Below are 12,183 nucleotides of genomic sequence, written 5' to 3' on the forward strand. Positions count from 1 at the left end.
CCCATACAAATATAAAAGAAAAATAAACTAATGTTTTTTGATGATTTATTTATTAGGTAACATTTAGAATTTATTAGGTCATTATTTTTGTATTACCTACTTGAGTTATAAATTCCGTACATTCCGTACATACAATTCCCCCCCCCCCCCCCCTCCTTGAGTGGTCAGTTTACCTTACCTATGTAGTCACCTGTACCAATAAAAATTGACGGCAGAGTTTCTAAAGTTATTTATACATATTGACTATTGATTTATATGTGATTCATGCTGGGTCAAATGATCTCTTAAAAATATCCCATGGGCTTGTAGTCTATAAGAAATCAGTCACCTGGATCTTTTTTAAAGGCCAAAGAAAAAGAATTTAAACAGCAATAGTTACATGCGTACCTTCAAAGTAATTTAATCTTTAAAGGAGTACTTGCCATGTTACATTGTTTATAATAAGAAACTTTGTTTTTTCAGAAACCCCACCCCTGTTTTGGACGAAGAACTTCAAAACGTGATTTGGCCAGAAGTACAACCGAATGCTGTTAAATATTTAGATATAAATTCTCAATTCACAGTGAAGGAAAATCCCCGAAATTATTATAATTTGAAATCTCTCTTGGACTCCTTTATAAAACCTCCGTATGTTTCATATTAAACAGTAGAATAATTTTATTTTAAACAAAATAAATGTAAACGTAAGTACGAATAAAAAAAGACTTTTACTTATTTCCTTTAACTTCTACTCGAGGAAAGGGTACCCATAAATACTCCAATCCCTGTTGATGATCATCATAGTCTATCAGTTACGTGGTCATTTCACGTCATTTTGATCTCTACTAAAGCGTCAATAGGTATTATTTTGACCATATATTCCAGAATTGCTGGCTTAATTTCTGTAGCAACTAATATTGGGTGAGTCTATTCTAAGGTAAATTAGTGACATACAGCTCGGGTATGGAGGTGAGATAATCTGCAATAAAAAAATAGTTGACACTAGCATAACTGATTTCATATCATACCATTTTATTATGTTAATTTTTTCATCAGATCTTACATCTTGCTTAGAAGAACCATGACCTAATCGACTCATCACCTTATCCGATGTTACATGAACTGCTTTGGGTATTCTGGATCTCATTATTGTACCAGTTAAAAAAATATTTTTGATCAACATGTACTCAAATAAAAGTAAGGTAGTGAAATATCTATCAATGAATACATGTGTTCCTTCTAATAATGTTGTAGATAACTTAATAACGATGGAAAGATCAATGCTCGGGGTGAGACTTACAGACAAAAAAAAAACAAACACAGGGATTAGAAGTAAAACCAAAGTAAAAGACGCAGGAGAACATGCTGCCAAATTAAAATGGAGCTTCGCAGGACACAATACCCAACTAAAGGATAAAAGATGGAACCACGGAATACAACAATGGAGAACATGGTTAAGAAAAAGAAGCAGAGGAAGACCACAAATGAGATGGGCTGATGACATGGGCCTTTAGTAGTAGTTTTATGTGAGTCATTCAAACATGGGAAAAAGACGAATCCTCACAGCTTAAACCACGTTATAAAATTCTTCGTACAGGGAAAAAAGGTAAATCCGAGAAAGGTGGAATGTCAATGCTTGTCGGGACGTCGGGGGAGTACACGCCGCATTTTGTTTACTAAAAACGTTTAGTTTTCGAGAGAGTATATACCACAAATAGTAGTGTCAGTGGAATAGGACGGGTGGGGAGAGTGATTTGCATGGGCCCAGCCTTTCTTAATGGCGGCGGCGCTACTAGTCACGTTAGGTGAGGGGTATGACATAGCAAGAGACTTATGACTTTGATGTAAGTGCTGTTGCCATGGTTTCACTAGTTTTGCATATTTACCCAAATAATGATTATACTATACAATGTTTTTCAAAAAATAATGTAGCAAATTCTACTAAAGTCACCACTTAAATTTACAATAACTTATTTCTAAAGAATTATGAGTATCCACAAAAAAAAATGTGTTAGTGGCAACATTGTAATCCACCCTTTTGCAAGTTGCAAATGGCGTTATAAAAACATCGTATCCCAAATTTTAGAAATAGGCGATAAAAACAGTATACATCAATTTGTATATATCTAATAAACACTGCTAAAAGAAAAGAAGGTACATTACCAAAATGGTATAGTATTCCCAATAAAAAGAATATTTTTTGTTGATGGGTGAAAGTTAAAGATGAACAAATGGCTATTAAACATTCTGAGGATTAAGAGTTTATTTTTACAAGCACCAGGTAAGAACAGCACCTAATTATACCAAACTTTTGTTAGTAAATACAAACTCGATACTATTTTGTACATTTTGTTTTTGTAGTTAAATTACCTTTAAATCTTAATCAACATTAATCTTATATTTATATACTATATATATTTTAAAATCATTAAAACTCTTAACTCTGATCATTGCATTCCTAAAAGTTGCCTTATTTTATAAAAAAACTCTTAACTCTTATAATTGCATTCCTAGAATTTTCCTTATTTTATAAAAAAGTCATACATTCTTAATTTTAATAATACTTCATTATTTTAGATTTTCATGGATCTTCTACTTCTGAGCAATAGTTATATCGAGTTACATGCTAATTTGTGATGATACTGAAGAGCAAGATCACAGAAATGCTAGAGTTTACACTTTATTATCTACAGATGGTCCTTTAAGGCATAGTATTTTAGAAGGTATGGAACTTCCAACAAAGCAACACGATGGGAAGATTAAATGAAGATTGGTGGAAAAATCCTTTCATGAAGTTGTCCATACGGTACAGAATTGCAGCCAATGGAGACAGCAAGCTAACAATATTTAGAGTGTCTCCACCCACACCTTAACAAGGGCTTAAGGAATGAGGATAAGGAGGATATTTGTTGCCAATACTTTACCAAAGACAATTATACAAATAAACAAGTGTCAGGATACTTGTGTTTTATTTTGTTGTTTTTGGAACTTTGGTTTGTGAATGTAATGGAAAACAGATCTAATCATAAAACTTCAATAAAAACTTTCCTGTACCATAATATATACTCTCTCTGTATCAGATATACTGTTATACATTTATATATAAAAATGTGTAAGTGTATACTATATTTTTAGGCAGAGAGAATATATTTTTTGGCATAGAATAAGTTTTTATTTCTTATTTTATGACTATATTTACTTTCCATTAAAAGCATACTTTTTGAGTTTTGGCGCCTAAAAGTCAGAGCATATTTTTTGAATTTGCCGCCTAAAATTCACAACCTACGTTTTGAATTTGCCGCCAAATGAAATTAGTTTTGCCCCGTATGTTTTTAGCGCTAGAAACTCTCTCCCAAAACTTTCTATGGGAGTTACCTTACTAGGGGGGTATACACTCTGGTTTCGTTAGCCTTCATTAAATAAAGTGCGTGTTATTGTGCTCGAAAATGACGGATAGTGAAATAGATGATACTGGTCGCGAAAAAAACACTACAAAATAATATAAAGAGGTCAGCAGAAGTGCAGTTAAACCAAGCTCTCAAATTGTTTAACCAGGAGATGCGTCTTCTTCCGCGGCTCCTTCTACCCTGTATTCTTCCTTGTATTAATAATTGCAGCAAGTTATAACGCTCGCCCCTCATGACATGTCCCAGATATTGCAGTTTTCTGACTTTAATTGTATTTAAAACCTCTTTATCTTTTCCCATTCTTCTCAACACCTCGACATTCATGACTCTATCCACCCAACTTATTCTTAATATCATTCTGTAAGCGCATAACTCGAAGGCTTCTAATCTTTCCGAAACATCTTTCTTTAATGTCCAAGCCTCCAACCCATAAAATAATACGGAGAACACGTAGCATCTCAGAAGTCTTATCTTTAAAGAAATTGAAATGTCCATGCTGCATAGTACTTTTTTCAGTTTGTTGAAAGAATTTCTTGCCTGTCCTATTCTTGCCTTAATCTCTTCTGTGTACTCATTATTTTCGTTAATTATTGTACCCAGATATTTATATTTTTTAACTTCACTGACTTCTACCACTCTGTCAACCATTTGTTGTAAATCCTCAAGACATTCCGCTAATAAAATAGTGTCGTCGGCAAACCGTATATTATTGATTGGTCGGCCATTTACATTTATTCCCATAGTTAATTCTTCTAGTGCTTCCTGGATTATTTCCTCTGAATACAAATTGAACAAAGTAGGAGACAGGAGACAGGACACAGCCCTGCCTGACGCCCCTCTCAATCTGTATTTCATTTGAAAAGATGTTGTTCTCTTTTACCACAGCGATCTGATTATAATAGATAGCGCTAATGATCCAGATGTCTCTCATATCTAAGTTTTTCTTTTCAAGTAATTCGATAAGATGGTTATGTCTGACCTTATCGAAGGCTTTGTTGTAATCCAAGAAACACATATATACTGGCTTATTAACATCCATGCACCTTTGCACAAGTACATTCACAGCGAATAGGGCTTCCCTCGTTCCCAGTGCATTTCTAAATCCAAATTGTGTGTCACTTATGTGCTGCTCAAGTTTGTTGTGTATTCTCCGGTTTATAATTTTTAAAAATATTTTGAGCGTATGACTCATTAAACTTATTATCCGGTGGTCTTGGCATTCTTTTGCGTTATCCGTTTCCATTATCTTCACTACGTAGTTAATACTGCAAAAAGGTTGAACTCAATCAAAGTAACTTTCCCAATAGGAGGTCATTCTTACATGGAGTGCGATCGAGATATGGGGGTGATAAACCAAAAAATTATGGCTGAACTTCCTGAGGATTGGTACGGAAATTAGATCATGTCGAGTAAAATCAAATCCGTTCGATGTCGTAGAGGTCGATCAATCACTTATAAGAAACTGAGAGAGATTCCTATAATCGACAATGGGAGACGTCAATTATACGCAAACCATTTACAAATTCCGAAGAGGTGCAACTACCTGAGATCCAGTTTATTTTGCCACCAAAATTATATACAGGTGAGTTTGTTTTAAAAATTCCCTTCCTTTTCTCTTTTTTCATATAGATGTTTTTTAGAGCTAAGGAAAATTTCTAAGGAAAAATTCAACGATCTGGTCCACTTGAGTCAGTTTTGCACATCTGAAAGCGCTTGGTCGTTCTATAGAGGCTTACCTTACAACAAAAACAACAAAAACGTAAACAAAATGAGGAGAAAATAATAAAAGCTAGACAAATGAAGAACAGAAAAAAATATTGTTGTCATGCATTTCGCTTTTTTCCCGTGTTTATAGTCGTTTTGTATAAAACTTTGAGGTCGCTGGTTAAATGAAATTAGAAATAATATTGAAGAAAAATGCAATATTTTGACTGTAAATAAATTAGCGAAAAATAGCAACTATAACTTGTGAATAAATTACGAGAATTAACTGGTCTTAACTCATACTGTTGTCTGTACAAAGAATATAGACTTACCGTTTGAAATATTGATGTATTCATATCAGGCAGAAGAATTGGTCGCGGTGCGTCACGACGCCATCCGAGGCACAGAAGGAAGGAAGGACGTCCCGTGTGGTGTTCGCTGTTTCGGTAATGAAGTCGAAGTGTTGAGAGTTGAGACGGTCAGAAAGAACCCTCTAACCCTTGGGTGGTTTATGGACAAGTGCATCTCATAAATCAACCCTATTGTAGGACGCTTCTAAATAGCGACAATCCAATTCAATGGTCACAGTGTAACACGATACTCTACACGTGTTGTGTGTATTATCGACACAAAAATAACAAAAGAAGTCAAATTCTCCGTACTTAAAACATAATAAATGAGATAGCCAGTTTAACAATTTTACGAGATTTTATGAAATAACCGGAAACAATATATTTTAAAGCAAATAAGTTAGAATATACCATTAAATCAGAGCATATTATAGTATAGTAAAAGTAAGTAAAAAAAATATAAAAATATGAAAATAAATAACTAAATACTTTCCCAAAAAGCAATGTTTCTAAGTTTTGCGTTTTATTTAATTGTATGATGATAACTAGGGTTTGAAAGTTAAAAATTCAATTTTCTCGAATTAACCTCTTTGTGACATTTCGCCTTTCTTCCATGTAGTCTTCATATGCAAATTTTTAAAATATCTTTTAAAAACCCGTTACGGTATCTGTTAGATATTAGAAAATTTTACAGAGATAAATGTGTCATGCAGCAATCATGTTGCTGCTTTAATGAGAAAACGTAGTTAGTAAATATAAACGTTTATATAAAAATAATACGAAACAGGCACAATTCTTATTGACAGGGCCACAATATTTTTAGTTAAGTTATGGATAGTTTATACAAAAAAAATTATCACTCTTATTTTTTATTTTCTTTATTAATTACATATCTTACCTGTCTGAGGCCCTCCCATGAACGTTCTTTTGATTTTCCTATTGGTTTATACTATTTAGTTGTATTTTATCATTGGTTATAGCATCAATAAGTGCGCACGATCAAAGGTGCAGATTTTCCGGATTCTGATATCAAACCGTCAGTATAAACCGGGCTATCACAAAGGGCACTTGTACCGTTCCCTTTCTCGGTCTCAAAGCCACGAGGTCTTTGAATACATATAAAGTTTTGGAAGTGTGGTTGTTTTGATTTTATGTTTCTGGGAATAAAATGTTAGTGGGACTGGAATGTTTATGCTGGTGATTTTATCTATTCTGTGTTATTCCATACAGTCAGCTAGTACTAGTTCTTTGGCTGGTAAGTTAACTTTTTCGGTTTGCTACAAATTTTCTTCTGGCGTAGGAGACCAGAATTTTTGTTAGTCAAAGTGTCAAGTTATATTTAAAAATGACAACATTATGCCTTTTATGCTATTTCAACATTTTTTAAAACTTTTTGGAAGTTTATAAATGAATTTTGCTTAACTCGTGTGTGAAATTGATAGTAGGTATTAATAAAAATATGTTAATATACTTATTGTGTTATTTTTTTACAAAAAATTTATTAACATTTTATTCATTTATTTTGTGTCCAAGTGTGGATACGCATTTTTAAATACTCTCCACATTTTAAAGTTTATTTCATTGGATTTAAAGCAATACCGCGTAATTTAAAATTAATTTTATTCGGCTAGTTTTTTTTAATTGTAGTGTTTAATAAAAACATACTCGCATAGTGCTTAAAAATTTGTTACTTTCCCCTATGGGGACTGGCATTGAGTCGAGGACACTTTTAAGTGCCTCTATAGTGTATTTTTATGTATGAGAGAGTAATAAAACAATAAATTATGTATGCAAATCCCTAAACTGTTGATACGGGTGACTCAATGAAAAACAGATATTTGTCAACAAGTTTACAGAAGTATATAGGAAAACAATTTTAAATTGACTATGACCACCAGGTATAAAGGTTGGAGCAGAATAGAATACAATAGTTGTGAGGGTTACTAATCCCTAAATAAGGTTGCCAGTGTCGGAGTGATGGAGGTTAACAGGTACTAATGAATTTGCAAGAAATGTAAGATGTTTATTTTATTGGTTATATATAACCAATAAAAGTTTAATAAGTACCTACCTATTTGCAAAATAAAGTTTAATTCTTTAGATAAAATAAAACGTTTTATTTTATCTGAAATGAGTGCATTCCACGAAGTAAGGGTTTCAACAATCAAACATTTAATTCTTTAATTCCAGGAATCTACGACAGTAATTGACTAGATAATTACCTTCTAAACTTATTCCACAGAAAATGTGATAGTGGGTTTTTCCATTTTGTATATAGGAAGGTCCAAGTGGCGTATTCAAAATTCTTAACAGTTCACTAAAAGTAGGTACTTCAGTTGCAAGGTGCAGTTTATTGTGTATACTAGTGTTATGGAAAATTTGGAAGTGCCGTGTAAACGCCGAAAAATTGGTCCTCTAACAGTTAATGAAAAAATATTAATATTTAATTGTTTTAAATCATTTACAGACAAACGTTTATGTGAAAGTGTTGATGAGACCGTTGAGTTAGATAGCAGTACACTTGGTGTTGGGAAATCTACGATTTACAGAGTTATTAAAGAAGAGAAATGTGGTAGTTTTCAAATGCCACGTAATGCTCCAGGGAAACCAAAATTTCAAATAGAATATCATTTTAAAAAAGGACTTCGACGGAAAGTGTATGAATTCTTCTTTAGACAAGAATTTCCAACATTGGATAAAGTTCTTGTCTCAGTTCGAGATGATAAGGATTACCCAGAAATGAGTCGAAGTACGTTATGGAAACTTTTAAAAGAAATAGGCTTCCGCTGGAAAAAGAATCCCAGAAAGTCTATTTTATTATAAAGAAGCGATATTGTCATATGGAGAAGACATTTTCTAAGAACCATAAAGGAAATAAGAAACCAAAAAAGAAAAATATTTTATCTTGATGAAACATGGATCAACGAGGGTCATACACCAAATAAATTTTGGCAGGATGAAACTGTTACAAGTCAAAGGCACGCTTTTGTAAATAACTTATCTACTGGTTTAAACCCACCATCAGGAAAGGGACGCAGGCTGATAATAGTACACATTGGCAGTTCAGACGGTTTTGTTGAAGGTGGTTTATTAACTTTTGAATCAACTCGTACCGGTGACTACCATGAAGACATGAACGCTGATGTCTTTCAAGAATGGTTCGAACAAATGATAGATCTTCTTCCTAAGAACTGTGTAATAGTAATGGATAATGCAAGTTATCACTCCAGACTTATAGAAGGACTGCCCACAACCAAGTGGTTAAAAAAAGACTTGCAGAATTGGCTGAGTTCAAAAAATATTACGTACCATCCCGGATCTATAAGAAAGGAACTTTATTCGTTGTGTGCCCTTCATAAAGAAAAATTTAAAAAATACGAAATTGATGAAATTGCCAAAAATCGTGGAATGACGGTACTTAGATCCCCACCATATCATTGTGAATTAAACCCGATTGAACTGGTATGGGCACAGATAAAGAGTGAAGTTTCAAGAAAAAATACCACTTTTAAAATTCATGATGTTAAACAGTTGTTTTTGGAGGCCGTAAATAATGTAAAACCTGAAAACTGGGAAAAGGCAGTAAATCACACTATTAAAGAAGAGGAAAAAATGTGGAAGCTGGACAATATTACTGATAAAATGATCAAGCCAGTTATTATAAATATTGGTTCTGAAAGTTCATCTTCTGAATCTGATTTGGATTTGTAACAAGTAGCTGTAAGTTTTATATTAATAATTTTATTCATCTATTTAACATACCTTAGACGGTTTTAAAAACTCTTTTTCTCTTTTGTAATTTTTAAAAATTAAAAAAAATGTGAATTTTTTAAAACCCTTTTTAATGTAGGCCAGTCAGTTCTAATATAGTGTGTGATAAAAGAGGTCACTTTTGTTTACATACACATAAAACTTTATAACACTGAAATAATTCATTTATTTTTTACAATTATTCAAAGTAATTTTTCAATTAATCTTGAGCACGCCCATGGAGTGGTCGGAGGTACCAGTTAAAATTATGCTAATTACTCTCTCGTTCATAAAAATAAACTATAACAATATTGTTAGGTCATCTGAAGTAATGGAGCCTGAAGAAAACGTGGTACCGTTAAAAAATAGAGGATTTAACGTAAATTCAAGTATAATTTTGAAAATATTTTTGTGTATATTGAAAGGATAGATAACACCGATCTACATCCAATTACAATAGGTCATATTTTGTACAAAAAACTAGGAAATTCTAATATCTTTCAAGTAAGGGGAATTGGTAGGAACCAAATTAAGGTAGTAGTAGCTTCTATACATGATGCAAATAGTCTTATAAATAATAGTAAACTAAAGGAAGAAAATTTAAAAGCCTTTATTCCGGGTCACTTATTAGAAAGCAAGGGTTTAATTTGGGATATTGATACTCAATTTAATACTGTATACTTACAGAAAAATATTGAATCTCCTTCACGTATCTTAAATATTAAACGAATGTATAGAAAAGTTAAAAAAAAATGGTATAATTAAGTATGTTGCAAAACGAACTGTTATTGTAGCTCTGCCTCAGTATGTTATTATAAATCGAGTGTTTTGTGTAGTCGAACAATTTGTAGGTAAGGTTACTCAGTCTTATAGGTGTTTGAGATACGGTTACATTTCAAAATAGTGTAGAAGTTCTCAAAATCTCTGTATTCGATGTGGAGAGAATAAAGATGAAAATCACTCTTGCGAAAATTCAGACATTAGTTGCATTCATTGTCAAAGTAATGAACATGTTTCGGTTTCAAAAAATTGTCCTTCTTACCAAAAACAACAAAAAATTAAAAATATGATTAAAAATAAAATTTCTTTTATAGAGGCCAAGGAAGTTAATAAAAACTAGCCAAAATAAGTTTTGTAATTTTATCCAACTACAATAAAAATTTTCCTAATATTACACAAAATAAAATGTCCCCAACATCTGCGCAATCTACTTCTAATGAAGCTACGAGTACTAATTTTAATCCAACTTTTCGCCAAAACTCGAACAATTACTCAGTTCCTATCAAAAAGAGGAAAGCCAATTCTTCTCCTGCTGTATCTTCTAATTCTGTTCAGCCACCTCCCGTATTTAACTTCAGATTTGGACCATCTCAACCTCTACCTGCTAATCCACCCTGTTCTGCTTCTCAGAGTGGAGAAAAGGAGAACCAAGAGATTGCTCGAGCTATGACTAACTTTGTAATTAGTTTTTAAAAAAAAATACGTACATTGGACGATTTGAAATTTTTAGATAATGAAATAATAAATCATGAAATTACTTCTGTATTGGAGGGTATAAAAAAGGTTACATATTTTTCTCTGTCTTAAATAGATTTAAAATCATGCAATGGAATTGTAGATCTGCTGTCGCCAACAAAAACAGTTTACCACATTTTTTAAATGAAAATAATATTGATGTTGCCTTGTTGAGTGAGACATGGTTTAAACCCGATAAACAATATAATTTTAAGGGTTATAAGATTGTTACGACCGATTGTTGCGACCGATATGACGGTTACGTGGGACTGGCTACACTTATAAAATCAATTCATCGTTTTGAAGAAATGTGTATTACACAAAATAATTGTAATGACGATATTCTTGTTTCTGGAATCACTTTAAAATATAATAACTCTGATATTAATTTTGTTTCAATTTATAGACCTCCAGATATTCGATCGACTTCCACAGATTGGTGTAAAATATTGGAACAATTTAATTTTCCTTCCATTATAGGTGGTGATATGAATTCTCATAACAGCTTGTGAGGTTCACTTAAAAATGATGGCATTGAGCACCAACTTATTAATGCCATTGATACTCTTGATTTATTTGTTCTTAATAATGGCAAAGCAACCTGTCTGACCCGTCCGGATCTGACACAATCTAGTGTTGGTATTACGTTGTGCTCTCCTGATTTCACAAAAGAAATTACTTGGGAAGTCTTAGATGACATATGGGATCGAATCATTATGTAGTTCAAATGAATCTTTCTTCTATTAATTTTCGTAATGAATACATTCTTCCAAACTCCAAATGGAATGTTAATAAACCTAATTGGACCCAATATTCAAAAAGTATTAATAATGCAATCTCTTTTCAATCCATTCCGACATATAAGCCCTTTAAAATTATTAAACGACCACCTCCTCCGTGGTGGGATTTCGAATGTGAACAAGTTGTTTCTGTCAGGAAAGATGCTTTAAAAACATATAAAACTAACTCTAGTTTCGCTAATTACGTACCATGTCAGGAAGTAATGGCTAAAAAAAAAGTTCTATAACTAAAAGCCAAAGAAAGTTGGAATATGAAACACCTAAATATGAAGACAAAAACACAGATTTATAAAACATTAGTGCGAAGTATTATGACATATGGGGCTGAAAATTGGATCATAAAGAAGAAAAACAGCAGTAAGATAGTAGCAACAGAGATGGAATGCCTGCGAAGATGCTGCAGAGTATCAAGAATGGATAGGAGAAGTAATAACGAAATAAAGCAAAGAACATCAATAGAAACAGACATACTAACATAATAGAACAAAAAAGACTAAAGTGGTATGGATATGTAAGAAGAACTATCGACAGCAGGTGGATAAAGAGAATAACCGAATGGAGCCCCATAGGAAGAAGGAAATGAGGACGACCCCGAAAATCCCCGAGAAACGAAGTAGACGACGCCATGAGTAAGAGAGGTCTAAACGATGGAGAATGGGACAACGGAGAGTTATGAAG

The 12,183-nt window shown here is 32.8% G+C and overlaps 2 protein-coding genes across 3 annotated transcripts in view; both read left to right on the forward strand.

The window, feature by feature from the left end:
• The window catches only part of LOC140452125 (para-nitrobenzyl esterase-like), a 43,836-nt gene extending 43,122 nt beyond the window's left edge, over nt 1-714 (forward strand). Inside the window, exon 11 of the mRNA XM_072546204.1 lies at nt 463-714. Within this exon, the coding sequence (XP_072402305.1) occupies nt 463-643 (181 nt within the window). The 3' untranslated portion in view covers nt 644-714. The remainder of the gene's footprint in view (nt 1-462) is intronic.
• Nucleotides 715-6,502: 5,788 nt separating this feature from the next.
• LOC140452009 (lachesin-like) overlaps nt 6,503-12,183 on the forward strand; it is a 461,558-nt gene continuing 455,877 nt past the window's right edge. For both annotated transcript variants that reach the window (XM_072546020.1, XM_072546018.1), the window contains exon 1: nt 6,503-6,695. In XM_072546020.1, the coding sequence (XP_072402121.1) occupies nt 6,626-6,695 (70 nt within the window). In that variant the 5' untranslated portion in view covers nt 6,503-6,625. The remainder of the gene's footprint in view (nt 6,696-12,183) is intronic.

This window comes from Diabrotica undecimpunctata, chromosome 10 (assembly GCF_040954645.1).
Source record: "Diabrotica undecimpunctata isolate CICGRU chromosome 10, icDiaUnde3, whole genome shotgun sequence".
NCBI classification, from domain to species: domain Eukaryota; kingdom Metazoa; phylum Arthropoda; class Insecta; order Coleoptera; family Chrysomelidae; genus Diabrotica; species Diabrotica undecimpunctata.